The sequence below is a fragment of the Drosophila sechellia genome, unplaced genomic scaffold (genome assembly GCF_004382195.2).
Source record: "Drosophila sechellia strain sech25 unplaced genomic scaffold, ASM438219v1 Y_420, whole genome shotgun sequence".
Taxonomy (NCBI): Eukaryota; Metazoa; Arthropoda; class Insecta; order Diptera; family Drosophilidae; genus Drosophila; species Drosophila sechellia.
The window spans coordinates 121,282-139,780 of record NW_022611421.1 but is presented as its reverse complement, the minus strand read 5'-3'; the positions used below and the strand labels follow the sequence as shown (position 1 = coordinate 139,780).

At 38.7% G+C, this 18,499-nt stretch overlaps 1 protein-coding gene across 1 annotated transcript; it reads left to right on the top strand.

Annotated features, from left to right (window-relative positions):
- Positions 1-1,031: 1,031 nt before the first annotated feature.
- On the top strand, positions 1,032-2,711 carry LOC116803494. The gene is made up of 2 exons (XM_032727189.1): positions 1,032-1,960; positions 2,011-2,711. Exons 1-2 carry the CDS (start codon positions 1,048-1,050, stop codon positions 2,067-2,069), a joined length of 972 nt encoding a protein of 323 aa, XP_032583080.1. The 5' UTR covers positions 1,032-1,047; the 3' UTR covers positions 2,070-2,711.
- Positions 2,712-18,499: the final 15,788 nt, after the last annotated feature.

Genomic DNA, 18,499 nt, shown 5'->3' with positions numbered 1-18,499 from the left:
TCTAATTGGCAGTTAAATTTTTTTATAAAATCAGTGCCAATTATTCCATCGCATGGTGGAAAATTGTTGATTAACAATATGAAAATTGTGAGGGATTATGTATTTATCTGTTTGTAGCTCTATTGAGGTTAAGCCCTTAATTTCAATGATCTCTTGGCTTATGCCTTAAATGTTTATTATACTGTCATCTTGCGCCCGTGAAACTACAACTAAGAGAATTAACCTTTTTCCTGTTGCCACAAGGTCAAATGCAACGATATATGTAACGATAGTTATCGATATGCGATGATCGATAATCATCGCAAAGGGTTGCGTCGTGAGAGCAAGTATATATAAAAAAATAGGACAAGCATAGAGAGAGTCAAAGTAGAACAAAGCGAGTTGAAAGTTGTGTAGTTAAAAGATCTTAAAGCCGAAAGTTGTCGTGTCCGGAGTAAAGCAAAGTTGTGTAGTCGTATGTCCGGAGATCAATAAGTGTTGGCACGAGTCATCTTTTTATTAAATACCTAATATAATAAGCAAACTATTATAATATCAAAATATTACTAAGATAAACAATTGCGCTAAACAATAAATATCCTACATTTGGGGGCTCAACCGATAAAACAATAAAAAGTTGACCTTTTTTAAAGTGCAGAAAGTTGTAAAGTTGTAAATAAAATGTTGTGAAATTTCGCAAGTTTGTTGGCGTCGGTCGGAAATATCTAGAAGCGCGAGAATACGAAAGCATGAGTGAGGAGGAGAGAAACGGACAGCGATATGGTGCCGTTACACGATCGTCGGCAAAGCGAGGAGACGAAAATGAAAATGCAGAAGAGCAGTGCCTATCAGAATTGTGTGCAGACGAAATAAAAGAGATGCAAGCAGAGAGTACAGAAAATAATTCAGCTGCTTACTCTTAAGATTCAAGCTGATGAGATTACCCAGAAAGAGCCGAAAGTAACTGCAGACAATTTTGCAAAAATTGTACCCGACTTCGATGGCGTCAGCATCCCCAGTGGAGATTTGGCTTGAATAAAACAACGATATGTGCAGGCACGAGGAAAAATGGTTAAAATGGCCAAGTTGTTTCTGGAGTCAGAGTTGGTGAGCACATATGAGCAACTTAAAAATGCCCTAATTGGCGAATTTAAGTGCGCGTCGAAAAGTGCCGATGTACATGCAAAGTTGACGCACAGGAAGAAGAAGAGCGACGAAAGCATGCACGAATACATGCTAAAAATGAAAAAAATTGCAGCGCTTGGACAAGTCGATGTTGAGTTTATTATCGATTATATAGTTGACGGGCTGGATATTAAAAGCGAGTTCAAATTTGCATTGTACGGCAGCAAATCATACAGCGAACTGTTGGAAAAATATAAGTTGTACGAGAGCAAGTGTGTTATCGAAAAACCGCAAAAGCAATACAGTGGTGGCAGAAAAAATATAACCAATGGAAAAAGTATTCGTTGCTACAACTGCGGCTCTAATGAACATATGAGAAAAGACTGCAAAGCAGAAACAAAATGTTTTAAATGTGCAGGCATCGGTCATATATCTTCAAGTTGTCCACAAGCTGTAAAAAGTGTACAAGTCGTAAAAGATACTAAGCGCTTGAAAGTAGTTGTTTTGCTGAACGGTACAGAGGTCGCCTGCCTTGTGGACACAGGATCCGATGTGTCAATCGTATGTCAGTCTTTGTACTATAAACTTCAAAGTACTGTGATGCAGAAGTGTTATTCCGATCTACGAGGCCTTGGAAACGCTAAGACGCAGCCGCTAGGTTCATTTATGGGCAGAGTACACGTTGACGGGATCGAAGCCGTACAAAAGTTTGTTGTGACACCAAACAATCACATCGAGAACGACGTAATACTTGGCTTTGACTTTGCATCGCAGTTCTGCGTGACTTTGAATGACGGAGAATTCATCTTTACAAAGGCGTCAGCGCGGCCGCAATGCGCTGAATCAAAAGAGCTAAGTATGTACAACATTGTTGAGACTGGTAGTAACATAGATGCTTCTCCACAGTACAAGCCGAGGATCGAGTCAATGATAGCAGAGTACAAGCCAGCCGAAAACAACGCTGAATGCCCATTTCGCCATCAACCAAGCCGTCACTCAGCTGTGGAATCCGAGTTGATCACAAAACAAGTTGACTCCTGGTTGCAGGATGGCATTTGCGCAAATCTTCATCGAACTTTGCCAGTCGAGTCGTCGTAATGAAAAAGCTGCAAGCAAGGACGCGCTGCGCGACGCCGAGGAAGCAAAGACCGCCAAGGAGGAATTACAGGCGTTGAGCAAGGAGGCCGAGCGCAAGGTCAAGGCCCTGGAGGCAGAAGTATTACAGCTGACTGAAGATCTGGCCAGCTCAGCGCAGCAACTGGCCAAGTTGCTGACCGCCGAGAGAGCTGAATTACGCAAGGAGGTAAAAACACATATTCAGCAGGCGCAGTAAAAGTATAAAGACTGTTATGATCGCAAACGCAAGGCCGAGCGTACATATAAAGAAGGAGATCTGGTGGCTATTAAACGAACTCAGTTTGTGACTGGCAAAAAACTAGCTAGCAGTTTTTACGGGCCATATGAAGTAACTAAGGTAAAAATACGCGGCACGAGTCATCTTTTTATTAAATACCTAATATAATAAGCAAACTATTATAATATCAAAATATTACTAAGATAAACAATTGTGCTAAACAATAAATATCCTACATATATTTATACTTAGATTGATTGAATATACATGATCTTTATTCATTGCTGAGCAACAGGGTTGTTGCGAGTTTCCCGAATTATTTTTGGTTAATCTCACACTAGCATTATTATTGTTATTATTTCGATTCTGATTGTTTTGGCATCCTCTGTTTGAGTAGCCACTGCCTCTATAACTGTTACCATTATTTTGGTTACCGTTATTGCAGTAATTATTATTGTATCGGTTATTGTAATGGCCATTGCCTCTGCCGCGACCATTACCCCTATAACCATGGCCCTCTCTTTGAATACATTACATGATTCACATTTCCGGTTACTCTGGTGCTTGTTCTTATGTACGCACCTATGGCAGAGTCCATGGTTGTGCACGTACCTGCTTCTAGCACAGTTTTCACTTTCGTGTTCGGTCTTTTTGATCATAACATCGATGGCATCCCTAGTACTCAATCCATTGACTTGCTCACTTTGTAAGCCTTCATCGATATACGAGGCTTCTAAGAGCTTATGTAAATTATCAACTTCGGTTGTGAACTGTGTAGCTGTTTTGCCTTTTTGTTGTACAGTGGATAATTTTGCAGTGTTTTGGGATGTCTCCCCAACAATTGAAGTTTGCTGTTTGTTAATTATTGCTTCAATTGTAGATTCGCTTTGTGCCAGGTTTAGAGTTGTGCCAATCAATTTTGATTTTATTACTTGGACTGCAATGTCCTCAAATGATCCTTTTGCAAGGTCTACTAATTTGATGGCCGTAATTAACCTCTGAAGATGAATCTTTTGTCCATCAAACTCCGGTACTGCGCTCGACACTTCCCTAATGTAGGCCCTAATGGCGGATGAATTGTCTGTAATTTTGTTTAATTTTATTTCCTGATCTTCTATATTCCCTGAATCTTCTGGCAATTGCAACATTGCTGGTATTGTTATATCGTTCAAGTCTTCTTCTTTTATTTCTAGTTCAGAGTCAGAATCATTGAGTGATTCTGTTTCTTCTTCACTTGGAGTTAAAGGGGAATTTAGAATTGTTGGTATCGATATGTTTAGATCGAACCTTTCTTTGATATTTATTAGGTTATTTTTAAGTCTTATCAAAAATTTGGACACTGTTGTCCACTGTTTTTTGTCTAGTTTCCCTCTTTGATCATGTATAAGGGATCTTGCCAGATCAAAGGATTCTACCAGAATGGTATGCTTATTAGCAGTTTGCTTTTGGATTGTTCTATTCTGAGCCAAACATTTATATGACTTATCAAGATTTTCTTTTATTTCATTTAAGATGGCTGTTAAGTTTTGCCAATCCATAATTTATTTGAAACATTTTTAAGTAGTTTAAATAAAAATTTTCGATTTTATTATAATTTTTCTTTCATTAATGACCTAATTATTTAAAAATTAAATTGTTTCTAGGCCATCGTCCCTGCTATTATATCGTTTCTTTAGGCATTTATTGTGATATTTATACACTTTTATGAGTGCATCTATTATTATTAGTATAAAAATTGCTAACAAGATTATTGTTAATAATTATTATTAACAATAAATTGTTTGATTATTGATAACTTGTTTGATTATTGATAAATTGTTTTACTATCTCTACTTTGTTTATGACATTTGCATTGGAATCCACTGTTTTTGTATCAACTGAGCCCATATTGAGTTTAAAGATTTCGTCAGTATTTTTATAAATTTCTTCTTTATATATTCTGTTTGTCACTATTGACATTAACGTTAAAAATTGTATTAATATTTGTATTTTTATTTTTGAATTTTATGTTTATTAATTGTTTGTTTAAAAAGAAAATTTTTTCTTATAATTTTTACATATGTTCCTGCCTATTGTTTTTGTATAGCTTTACAGGCTATACGGCTTATCGGGCAGAAATATTTCCGCTCAATTTAACAATTTTTTTATAGTTAGGACAAAAAAAATATGCATCGTAGTGCATTCAAAAAAATTTTGCAACGCAGTGCTTTAAAAAAAAATTGCGCTCTCAGAAACGCTGTCGGTTCCCTTTTCCTTTACGTATAGTGCCGGTTTTGGCTGCACAAGCTGTTGTTATTGCTGATGCTACTGCTGCTGCTGCTGTTGTTGGCTAGAGGTGTCCTTGCTGGCTTAACTTGACGCGTTAAGCGATGCCGGTGCTGGTTGTCGCACAGGCCTTCTTCGGCTGTTTGGTGCCTTTACAATGTTTGCAATTGGGGCTCCATGGTCCCTCGCAGTCCAACGGGCATTGTTCTTTGTAGACAGGTATGCTGGCTCTGGGTGGTGGTGTTACAGTTTTAATTTTTTTTTGTTTTTCTCCGCCTTTCCAGTCCAGTCCAGTGTTGATTGGGATTGTAGTCCTTAGGCCCTATGTCCTTGGCCTTAGGTCCTGGTCCTGTCACGGTCGCCATGTTATGAATAGTTGTTTTTATTGGAGCATAGCTCCGCTTATTTTTAAATGAAGTTCCTTTCAGTTGTAAAACTCGACTCATTCTTAAAGCTAATACAATATTCCTCTTGGGCTATGAAGTGCGCCTTCGCTGCCTGGTGAAGAGTTGTGGTGAAGCCGGCAGAGAAGAGTTGAGAGAGAATGCTATGTGCGCACATTTTGTTAGCATGGGAATGCTGACCATGCACTTATGCAGTGTGCTCCAGAAGTGGGCGATCATATAACGCTTCCACTTGAACATTATTGTTTATGCTAGCACTGCCAATGCGTATCTAATTATGATAGTGATTTATGCAAGTATTCTGAGTAAATGTACTCTATATATACAGCTGTGTTCAAAAAAATAGCAGTGCGATGGAAACTAAGAAACACAAATGTATTTCTCCATGTCCCTTTTTGGAATATTCCACTTATTTTTGTAAAATGGAATGTATAGATATAGAAAAAAAGAAAATCCCGCCAGTTTCTCATGTTATCCTATTTTTTATTTACATTCTTGAGCAAATTCACCACTTTTAGGCTGTTCATAAGAATAGCAGTCTCCGGTTTTGTCCATCGTAAAGTCTCGAAATGATCAATATTTTCTAAAAAGTGAGTTTAGTTAAGTTAATTCGTGTATTTTAAAGGGCAATAAATTAAAAAAAAAAATGAAAAAAATGTATTATAGTGGGTAGAGGACACCACTGCTCCCAGGAGAAAAGAATGTTAATTTTTAAGCTTAGAAAGGAAGGAAAAACATATAAGGACATTCAAAAAACCCTTGAATGGTCTGCCAAAATGGTATCCAATGCCATTTAATATGAATGGAAGCCCGAAAACCGTGGTACCATACGTAAAACCACAGATATAGAGGATCGACGCATAGTTCGTTACAGCAAAGTCTATCCTTTTGCATCCTTTGTGGACATAAAGTCTGAACTGAACTTGGGAATAAGCGACGTTACTATTCAGAGATGACTACTGAATCAAAATTTATGTGAGAGGAGTCCATAAAAGGATCCCCTACTTAGCCCTAGGCATATTAAGGCAATGTTAAGCTTCCCTAAAACCTACGTAATCTGGCCAGTCTCCAAATGGCATAATATTCTTTGGATTGATGGGTCAAAAATAGTGATATTTGGTGGAACTGGTTCACTACAGTATATATGATGACCTCCAAACACGGAGTACCACCCAAAACACCCACTGATGACTTTCATTAAACAATATGTGTCGAAAAACTCCCCGACGTCTAAGGCTCAGATTTGGCAAGTTGTGCAGGATGCATGGTCAAAAATACCCCCCAAACGTTGCCAGGACCTGGTGGACTCCATGTCGCGTGGGTGTAAGGCTGTGGTGGCTAACAAAGGCTATCCAACCAAGTATTAGGCCCTAATTAACACATTAAAAAGAAAAACTAAGTTCGTTCTAAGTTAAGTTGATTTTTTTGTACTATTTTTTCATAGCACTGCTATTTTAGTGAACACCTGAATTTCTGCCTATTATGTTGTTTTAATCTATATTTTCGAAACTATTGAAGAAATAAAAGTGAAACATTTGCTAAATTGTTTGAAATGAAATACCTAACGATATTATAAAAAAAATTTGACCATTAAAATTGTAAATCATAGGAATTTTTTAACTTAAACTCGCAGGTCCCAAGCACTGCTATTTTTTTGAACACAGCTGTATGTACGCATACCACAATGTCTTTATTATTGTCTTTCAATTTGAGTTTAATAGAGAAAAGAGGCAATGGTTGCTTGGAGTCGTAGCGCTGAATGTTGTGTAAATTTATAACTTCATGCCCTTGCTGAGCTAGTTCATTGATAATATCGTCTTTGTCTGTACCATGATGGACGTTACGAAGAATTACCTTAAACCCTCTCTGGTCTTTTGGTCTGAAGGTGTAGTATTTGGTCGATTTATCTTTTAATAGTCTTAATATGTTGTGATAGTGAGTAGTTTCTAGTGGCTGTATTTTTATTTAATTAGTTGACTAAAAGTAGTTCATAACAAAGACACTAGAATAACAAGATGCGTTACGGCCATACATTGGTTTGGTCAAAGACAATAGAATAACAAGATGCGTAAAGGCCATACATTGCACTATGGTCCAGAATTCGTTTATTTTGGCTAAAGTCTAAATTTTTATGGCAATATATCGTCCTTTAGCAATTATTTTCTAATAGAAAATTGATCACATAAGTAAAAACCAAAAACAAAATTGACCGAAAGCTTCACTAAATCTTTTTATGAGCTTTGAAAGGTGCAGTGTTGAACAGCTGATTGAGAGAATGCAATTCCAGCCAAATTATTTGCTTACTTTTGCACGTAGTACAATCGTTAAAACGCATCCAAAAATTATAGTAAAATATGGAAAATAAATGCCAAGGTATGATGTTTTTAACTTATGTAGGTAATATATGAATAGTTGTACTGTTTTTATTTTGTGTGACATCCAATTTATGTGTATCTTAACAGAAAATTCTAACGTGTCCCCTGTGTTTCGTGGAGTATAACTAATTTTCTGACAATTTCTGATAAAAGTTAAAACCGTCAGTTTGTACCTTTAACCATTGTCTTTGACGGTAAAGTAATATCTTTTGCCCATTTTTGCTCGTTTTCTTAAAAATTTGATTTTATATAGGCAAGTTCGAGTTCAGACATAGCGACCTCCTGGACATTTGGAGGCGTAACAATAGGCAAATAAATTATGTTTCAGATTACGTTTATTCCGCAATCAACAACAATAATCAGGAATCTAAAAAGACAGAAGAGATTGACAAAAAAATAGTACATTTTGAATTATTTATTAAAAGAAAACTGCTCGAGTGTAACAGATAACTAGACCGATTTATTTCCAAACATACCAAGTGGATGGCGTCTTAGATAAGAATTCTTGTTAGTGATTTTGAAAACACCAAAACACCAAAATGGGACGCCGAAACTTATCTTACCAAAATGCAGGAGAAAGATTAAAAAGGAAACTGAAAATGCGAGTGAAGCCTGGAATAAACTTTACAAAAGGGACCGACTATCACATGCAAGGAAAAATAGTCGGATCAATAGGATGAGTGATATTTTCCACAGAGCGATTGATTCCTCGGACCCACTATTATCAACAATTTGTTTAAAAGAAAGAGAGAGAAAAAATAGGAAAATCAACTTCCGAAGGCAGTATAAGTCTTTTGGAAATACAGTCTAATTTTAAACCTGATCCATGAGACAAAATATTGGATTCACATTCTGATTCTGATTCGAGTTCAGATTCGGAAATTTATAATGTAGAACTAAAAGAAGAAGAGGGCGATTATTTTTAAAACAACAATATATAAGTTAACAAGTAACATCAGAAAAAGCTGCGTGTGACGACGAACGACACACGAAGCTATACTTCGGAGGCTGGTCGGCGGTCGTGATTTGTGCGGGATAGGGTAATCTTAAGCTTTCTCTATTTGTACTATTCAGTTCTGATCTGACACCCGAAATAAAGTGAAGTTATCATAAAATACCTAACGTGATATCAAGTCGGAGCTACGACCCTGCTACCGACTTATTCCAGTTGGTCACTTAAGCTATTGTCACCGATCGTGGACACCACCTGATCCCGATCCGCACTCTGCACCACAACGCAGTTATAGAGGCGACAACGAGGTGACTGTGTTGTGAGCATCAACGTGCCGCAACACACATTCAGCAACCACTTGACCACTCCAGCCATAGTCGCCGATCGGGGCCACCACCTGGTCCTGATCTGCACTCTGTACCACACCACAGCTACAGAGACGTCAACGAAGCGACTGTGTTGTGGGCAGCAACTCGCCGCAACACACTTCAGCAACCACGTGAGCAGCAACTTGCCACTTTGACATCCCCTTGCAACAACGGTGCAGGCGGAGGAGTTCGCGGGCAACTACCTTGCCGCGTCCATCATCAAAATCATATCTGGCGCCCAACCAAGTCGACGACCCCGACAAGATCACATAATCTGGAAGGCACGAGCTAAATAAAACCCATTTGAGTTGGCAATCTAGGACGAACCGTCCTGGGCAGAGGAGAAGGAGACAAACGGAACAACAAAACCCGAAAAGGAAGAAGGAAAACTATCATAGATTCATGTGAGTGAAACCCTTTTTATGAATTGCCAAAAGAAAGTGAAAGGAAATGTTACAAAATAATGCAATTAAATGTTAAATCTCAGTTAAGACATTTATTTTGAAAAGAGTGTTGGCACTAATTTAAAGTAGTTGCAAATTGAGTAGTTTCTACTTTGCATAGAAGGTACAGTTTTCAGCGGACGACTAGTTGTATGCTTATCTCTCGGTCCCGGTGTTTTTTTTCCTGATAGTAAAATCTGAGACACGTGCAAGAATACGGTAAATGGATAAGCGCTTAGCGTAGCGCCTAGCTTGGCGAGCGATCAATTTTTTCTTACCTTTCCCTTGTATCCCGCACTTGTTTGCATTATCTGTGCGGGGCTGCCAAATACCTCGACGGCGGTTGTATGAGCGAGACAGAGTCTGAAGAGTTGGTTGATCAACTGAGTAATCTCGCTTTAACCGACGAGGCCGAACGTATAAGAAAGAAGACATACAATATGGATCCACAACAACTACAGGCAGTCATAAATGTAGCGGTATCGGCTGCATTAAATGTGCAGAGAGAACATTTTGAAAAGAAGTTGGAGGAAGTCAAAAACAAATTTACCGCTTCAACAATATCTGCTCCTGAGATTGCAGTGTACGTGCCTGTTGCTGTAACCGGCAATGTGAGTTGTGATGAAGGCCTCGATGCCGTAAAATCATTGCCAGAGTTTGATGGGTCTCAGGAAAAATATGTTTCTTGGCGACAAGCAGCAACAGCTGCATATGAATTATTCAGAGAGTATAGCGGTAGTTCTAGGCATTACCAGGCTGTTCTCATAATCCGTAACAAAATTAGGGGATCTGCTGACTCTGTTCTTTCTTCATTTAATACAGTCCTTAATTTTGACGCCATTATTAGCCGCCTTGACTTTACCTATTCCGATAAACGCCCATTACACTTGCTCGAGCAAGAGCTTACAACACTCAGACAGGGGCAGATGTCTATTACACAGTTTTATGAGGAGGTTGAGAAGAAACTCTCACTCCTTACAAACAAGACAGCCATGACATATGAGACGGACCATGCCCGATATATGAATGATAAGCATAGGTCTGATGCCCTGCGTGTCTTTATTTCTGGGCTAAAGAGAAACTTAACTGATGTTCTATTTGCTGCTCAACCTGCAGACCTGCCTTCAGCCCTAGCAATGGCTCAGGAAATAGAGGCAAATCACGAGAGGCATGCCTTTGCGACACAATATGCCAGGTCCATAGAAGAAAAATGTCTCAGGCAGGCTCAAAATCGTCAATTACAAAGGACAACAGAATCCAACCATGAACCAACGTTTAAAAAGTGGGTAAAAAATCCATTTTTTACAAGGGACAATGGTGGACGACCCGTTGTTGACAATAGACCGTTAGAGAAGATGGACGTAGATCCAACATTGTCGAGGTTTCGTCAGCTGACAAACTTTCATCGCCCTCAGGGTGTTTCCATGCCACAGGCGCTTGACGCACAACAGCAGAGTGCACAAAATAGACTGACTAGCTCTCAAAGAATGTCTGATTTCAAGCGTCAAAGGGTTAACCATCTGTTTGAAGAAGATAGGAATGATCAAAAGGAGGATCATTATAATCAGATTGCTAACAATGCGGTGGATGACATAGACGGTGAAGAGGAAACGGACTATGAAAGCGATTCCGTACATTTTTTAGGGGTTCATCCCTGCTTCCGTTCGTCCAGCGAACAGTAGCGGGGGAGCAACGAAAATTTCTAGTGGATACGGGAGCCTCTAAAAGCTACATCAAGAAAGAGATAGGATTGCCGATTTCAGTTCCCGTCGACTCACCTTTTATTGTTAAGTCACTTCATGGCTTTGAAAAAATAGAACGGAAATGTGAGCTTGATCTGTTTGGTGTAAAGAGCCATTTCTTCCTATTACCCGGACTGAAAACATTTGATGGAATAGTTGGCCTTGACCTTTTAGCTCAGGTAGGTGCGACAATTGACCTCAAGGGAAATTCTGTCAAGTTTAATGGAGGACGTGAAGATCTACACTTTCAAAAATGCGCTCAAGTTAACTTTACGAAGATTGAGGATATTGTCGTGCCGCCAAAAGTTCAGGAAGATTTTCAGCAGATGATGTATAAAAACTCGAGAGCCTTTGATGATCCCAATGAGAAGTTACCATTCAACACAAATGTCGTAGCGACCATTCGAACAGAGGACAATGAGCCAGTTTATTCGAAATTGTACCCGTTTCCTATGGGTGCTTCCGATTTTGTGAATCGGGAAATTAAAGATCTACTCAGAAATGGCATTATTCGGCCATCCAGGTCTCCCTACAATAACCCCATATGGGTTGTAGGTAAAAAAGGCACTGACGCTGCGGGATCTCCCAATAAACGCTTAGTAGTCGATTTCAGGAAGTTAAATTTAAAAACTATTGCTGATAGATACCCGATGCCGAGCATAAATATGATACTGTCGAATCTCGGGAGATCAAAATTTTTCACCACTCTCGACCTTAAGTCCGGATACCACCAGATTGAACTTGCAGAATTGGACCGAGAAAAGACATCATTTTCCGTCAACGGAGGCAAATATGAGTTCTGCCGCCTACCGTTCGGGCTGAAGAATGCCTCAAGCATCTTTCAGAGGGCCATAGATGATGTACTACGGGATAAGATAGGAAAAATCTGTTACGTTTATGTGGATGACGTTATTGTTTTTTCAGAAACTGAAGAGTCCCACATTGTTCATATCGGACAGGTTTTAGAGAGCCTCCATAAGGCCAATATGCGAGTGTCTAGGCAAAAGTCAAAATTTTTTAAAGAAAGTGTTGACTTCCTTGGTTTTGTTGTCACAAAGGAGGGTATTAGAACAAGCCAGGACAAGGTCCAGGCCATCAAGGATTTTAAACAGCCCAGCAATTTGTTTGAGCTGAGATCGTTCTTGGGCTTGGCAAGTTATTATCGATGCTTTATAAAGGATTTCGCATCAATAGCTAGACCTTTGACGAGTATTCTGAAAGGTGAAAGCGGCAGGGTCAGCAAATACCGTTCAAAAGGCATTCCGGTCAGTTTTGATAAGTCTCAGCTTAGAGCATTTGACAAGCTTAGAACTATCCTTGCATCAGAGGACGTTATTCTTCATTATCCTGATTTTACGCGACCATTTGATTTGACGACTGATGCGTCGTCCTTTGGCATAGGTGCAGTACTGTCTCAGGGAAACAGGCCAATAACAATGATATCCCGAACGCTAAAAGAAAGGGAATTAAATTATGCGACAAATGAAAGGGAGTTATTGGCAATCATTTGGGCCTTGGACTGTCTCCGACACTACCTCTATGGCAAAAACGACATAAACATATTTACGGACCATCAGCCCCTTATATTTGCGGTCTCTGACAAGAACCCAAATTCAAAAATTATGCGTTGGAAAGCCCGAATCGAAGAGAGCGGTGCAAAGGTCATGTATAAACCGGGGAAAGAAAATTTCGTTGCGGACGCTCTGTCGCGACAAAATATTAACGCTTTGCAGAGCTCATCAGAGTCAGATCGAGCCACTATTCACAGCGAAGCATCCTCAACATTTGTCATTGAGGCCACCGAAAAGCCATTGAACTGTTTCCAGAATCAAATCGTATTGGAAGAAGCATCCGTGCCGAATAAGCGACTATTTATAGTATTTGGTACTAAGACACGACATCAAATTGATTTTACTGATTGGGAGACATTACTGGACTTAGTAAAAGACGTAGTAACACCCAACGTAGTGAATGCCATACACTGTGAGCTTCCAGTCCTGGCCCGTATTCAAGATAGCTTGGTTCGGCTCTTTCCTGCGACCAAGTTTTGGTTTTGTAAGTCTTGGGTGGCAGACGTTATCAAGCCTGATGAGCAAAAAGAAATTTTAGTTATTGAACATAACAGAGCTCATAGGGCTGCTCAAGAGAACGTGAAGCAAGTGCTACTTGACTACTATTTTCCAAAAATGGGTAAAATTGCAGCCGAGATCGTTTTAAACTGCAGGGTTTGCCAAAAGGCAAAATACAACAGGCATCCAGTAAAACAGGAATTAGGTATAACCCCAATACCAACGCAGGTTGGGGAGATGTTGCATATAGACATCTTCGCAACAGGGGGAAAGTACTTCCTCACCGCTGTTGATAAATTTAGCAAGTTTGCGGTGGTGCAGCCGATTGCATCGCGTTCAATATTGGATGTAAAGACCCCAATCCTTCAGCTGGTCAACCTTTTTCCTAATGTTAAATCGATATACTGCGATAACGAGGCATCGCTTAGATCCGAAACAATACGATCAATGCTAAAAAATCAATACGATATTAAAATAGATAATGCCCCACCTCTACACAGTACGTCCAATGGTCAGGTGGAAAGGTTCCACAGTACTCTTATAGAGATAGCCAGGTGTCTTAAATTGGAAAGGAAAATAGAAGATTTTACTGAATTATTCCTTCAGGCGACTATAGAGTATAACAGGTCATTTCACTCTGTCACGAATAGAAAACCTGTCGAGATCATCCATGCTAATGCCGACATTGCCCCTGAGATAATCATGAGCCTAAAGAAGGCACAGCAGGAGCAGTTAGATCGGAATAATCCGACTAGGCAGAATAGAGTATTTGAGAGGGGTGAGAAGGTGTTAGTTAAAACCAACAAGAGACTTGGGGATAAACTTACGCCCCTGTATGTCGAGAATAGGGTCGATGCTGATATAGGGACAACAGTCCTAATTCAAGGGAGGGTGGTCCACAAGGACAATATTCGGTGAGGCCACTTACGAGATTGATTTATAGGCCAAAAAGTTGTGGCAGATACTCTGGCGTGTTACCCAAAAATTCAGGCTCGTATAAATGCTCACGCAACCATCGCAGTAAAACATTAAATCTAATTTTCTATGTAAATTCAAATTTATTTAAATTAAAAAAATACATATATTGAAAGTAATTTAATTGCCCTCACTCTTGCCAAAATAAATATTTTGCATTCTTTTAAGTTGCACTGTTGACCTAAAGGCGATTATAAAAAAGGTTTCGCAACTGTTAACCTAAAATACTGGGAAATACTATGTTTATTATTGAAGCTTGTACAATTAATTTTAGTTTGTATGGTAGATAATTTGAAAAGCGCACACCGACCGGATATCACACCTCGATGAAAACAAATGAATGCAGGTCGAACTAGAAGCGTTGCTGTCAGCTCATGGAATGGGGTACAATTAACCGTTGGCAGCCTTTTGGTCGGCTCATCTCATCGACCTAGCACGCATATCAAGGATCGGCGAACTACTCTTCGTCAACTTGCACCTGCAGCCTTAATCCTGCCCTTTCTTCACTAGTCAAACGAAGAAATTCTGCAGAATATAGTTGGTTACAAATGCTTGCAATCAGATGCCACCTTCACCAACATCAATCCGCTTTGCATTCTACGTAATGTTAAATATCATGATTTATCAAGCGGCAAAGTGGAGCCTCGATGTCGACAACGCAAATCCTTGATAACATAGACATGGACGAGGACGCCCATTTTTAATGTGATGGGGAGTAGTTAACAAGTAACATCAGAAAAAGCTGCGTGTGACGACGAACGACACACGAAGCTATACTTCGGAGGCTGGTCGGCGGTCGTGATTTGTGCGGGATAGGGTAATCTTAAGCTTTCTCTATTTGTACTATTCAGTTCTGATCTGACACCCGAAATAAAGTGAAGTTATCATAAAATACCTAACGTGATATCAAGTCGGAGCTACGACCCTGCTACCGACTTATTCCAGTTGGTCACTTAAGCTATTGTCACCGATCGTGGACACCACCTGATCCCGATCCGCACTCTGCACCACAACGCAGTTATAGAGGCGACAACGAGGTGACTGTGTTGTGAGCATCAACGTGCCGCAACACACATTCAGCAACCACTTGACCACTCCAGCCATAGTCGCCGATCGGGGCCACCACCTGGTCCTGATCTGCACTCTGTACCACACCACAGCTACAGAGACGTCAACGAAGCGACTGTGTTGTGGGCAGCAACTCGCCGCAACACACTTCAGCAACCACGTGAGCAGCAACTTGCCACTTTGACATCCCCTTGCAACAACGGTGCAGGCGGAGGAGTTCGCGGGCAACTACCTTGCCGCGTCCATCATCAAAATCATATCTTATACACCTTTAAAAAAAAAAAAAAAAAATTACTTTGGCTCCTGAGTCATACCAGTAGCTAATATGGAAGGTAAGAAAGGGAGTGGTCGCACAGACGCCAAATTTTGTGCGCAAACTATTTGTGATTTAACAACAAAATGTACAAAGTTTCAAGTCTGTAGCTCAATTTTTAGACTTTATGCCAAAAAAATCGAATTCTAGACCACATTGCATTGGTTTGGCACTATGCAGCCACTTTTTTGGTGAAGGCCAAATTTGCTCACTTTCCGCTCGCTTACGCTGAGAGCGTAAGAAATCTAAATATATAATTTGCTTGCTTGTGTGAGTAAAAACAAAAGACGAGAACGTGTATACAAAGACACTAGAATAAAAAGATGAGTAACGGCCATACAAATTTTTGGCACGCGATTTTTTGGCTGTGGCTCTAGAGGTGGCTCCAGGCTCTCTTAAGTTTTTGTTCGAGAGAGAAAGAGCGGAGAGCGCTACAGCAAACAGCTCTTTTCTACGCATACAGTGATAGCATACAACTGTATGTGTGCACACGTATGCTCATGTATTGTAAATTTGACAAAATATGCCCTTCACCTTAGAAGTTTGTTGACTTTAAATCTATATTATTTTTTATCAATTGGCACCATGCGAAAAATTCTTGTTTTGCATTGCCTCAACGTTATTATTATTTAAATAAAGCTTAGAAATAGTAATAGACGAATCTATGTACATCACAAAATAAATTTCGAAAATGACTTTATATTAGAATACTTGTCATTAGGGTATTCAGCTTGCGGCGTGAGAAAAATTAATAAGGCAATGATTGTTGAGTGCTTGTGTCCGCACTTCGTGCCTGACGATATGACTTTTGCAACGAACTGTTTTCATATTTTTATATATTTTATTAATTTTTATTTTCTAATACGTATTATTATTTTTTATGAAATATTATTATTTTTATTATTTATTAATAAAATTATTATTTTTATTATTTATTAATAAAATTAATATTTTTTTATGAAATTGATGATGTTATGTTGCCAATAGAGTTCGATTCGATAATATATCAGCCTTTCATTGAAAAAAAGAAATACAGCAACAAGAATACTCTGTATCATTTTCCAAAATTCTGCAAGACAATGAGAGGTACTTTGACCAAAATATAGATAACTTTTTGTGCAATGATGTACCCATTGAACTAACTTCCAGTAGATATTTTGTTGGATATATTGCTAAAGGATCCAGTTGCGATAAATGCAGATCGGTAATTTTAAAAGAAACCGAGCATTTAACAGCTCCATCAGAGCTTTTCATACATGAGAAAAACTACTCAATAGACTCGGACTTCGGGAAATTAAAGGCACCATCTGATTTATTTTTTAATATTTGCAAAATACACATTAAAGTTTTCGAAAATATTTTTAAAAATAATAAAAAACAAATGTGTATAAAAAAATTTATTGTTGAGCAATGCATTAAGTGCACAAATGAAAGTAGTGCCTTCTCATTATGGTTTTATGAAAATAATGAATGTTATGCACATAGAACAGATTTGTTAAACAAACTTATAAAAGTTTTGCTTTTTAAGCATTGCAAGTGGACTGTGATGATAGCTGATAAACAAAAAAAGCAAGCTAAGCTCAGCATTCTATCTCATAATTAAAAAAATTTATATTTAAATAATTGGCGACTGAAACCTGGACGCAAAATATAAAAAAAAAAAACAATAGTTAAAAAAATAACTTAATTGGGGAACATGGAAATGTTTTAATGTTAAACATTAAAATATTTCAAGTCGACTCGAAGGCCTAATTAATATAGGACCCCATTACAATTCTAATGGCCTCCCCGTGGTGTTCCCTGGGTACCGAATATTACATATAGTCATGTATACCCTTACATACCCTCTTATTAGATTAAGTTATGTTAGAATACACATGGCGCTAAGCTTTTTGTCTGAGCTTAGCTTTATTTTTAGTCAGTAGATAAGAAGACCTCGATCTGTACACATCATTGAATAAACCCTCAATTTGTTAAGCGAAACCTTTCGTTTTGTTTTAACCCCTCTTTAATCGACAAAGAAGTCGATGGGTGCTTAACTGAGGAGTTCAACCTTCAACCTACAGACGACAACGAAGTCGTTTCTGGAGGCAACGATCTTTTGGACACAACGGTCTCTGCTCGGAAGGCCCTATCAACCTTCCACATAACTGGCGACGAGGATCAACACAGAAAAAATAAGGAAACCAGCCATACGTCAAGAAATTCAATCGGAACCACAGTAAGCTGTTCTTATGTAATTTAAGTCCGGAAATCTTCAATACGTTAACCAGTGCACGTGGCCGAGTATAAAGAGGAACATAAAACATAACTGGAAAGCTTTGGAACACCTGCATGTACGGAGTGACGAAACCCAACCTGGAGAAGAAGAACTTAAGCTGATAATATTTTTTTTTTTTTCTTCGACAAAGCTCTTTATACTAGCTAAGATAAGAAACTAAAAGCTAACTATTAATACTTGCGAACCTCGAGAGAAAACAAAGAAATCTAAAATGAACGAAAATAGCTTAGCCGCATTTAACTCAACAATGAACTGCATCAAGTTAATACAAAATTTTGATGGTACTGATACAAATCAATTGCCAGATTTAATTACACAAATAGAAAATATCCTTCCTTCTTTTGATGTTTTCGACACGAATACAAAAAATATTTTGTTTGGCTTTATAAAAAATAAATTTGTGGGATTATGCAGGCCAGTGATTCATAGGCATGGAAATATGACAGAGTGGGAAAGTTTTAAACGTGTAATTCTGAAAAATTTCGGGGAAAAAGAAACAAGCGATGTCTTAATGGATATGTTAAAATTGTGTCGAGTGGAATCAACTATAGAAGAATATTATAACAAAATTAATGAAATTTCGAATAGGGTACACAACCGGATACTGATCCATGACGACAAAACATACACCACATTAGAAGTGAACCGAATCGCACTCCGCGTTTTTAGAGACAACTTGCCTGAACCTACAAAAACGTTAATATTCGCGAGAAACCCAAATTCCGTAGAGGATGCCTATAAAATCATTGAAGATGCTCGGCATCAAAGCTACACATTATACGGACC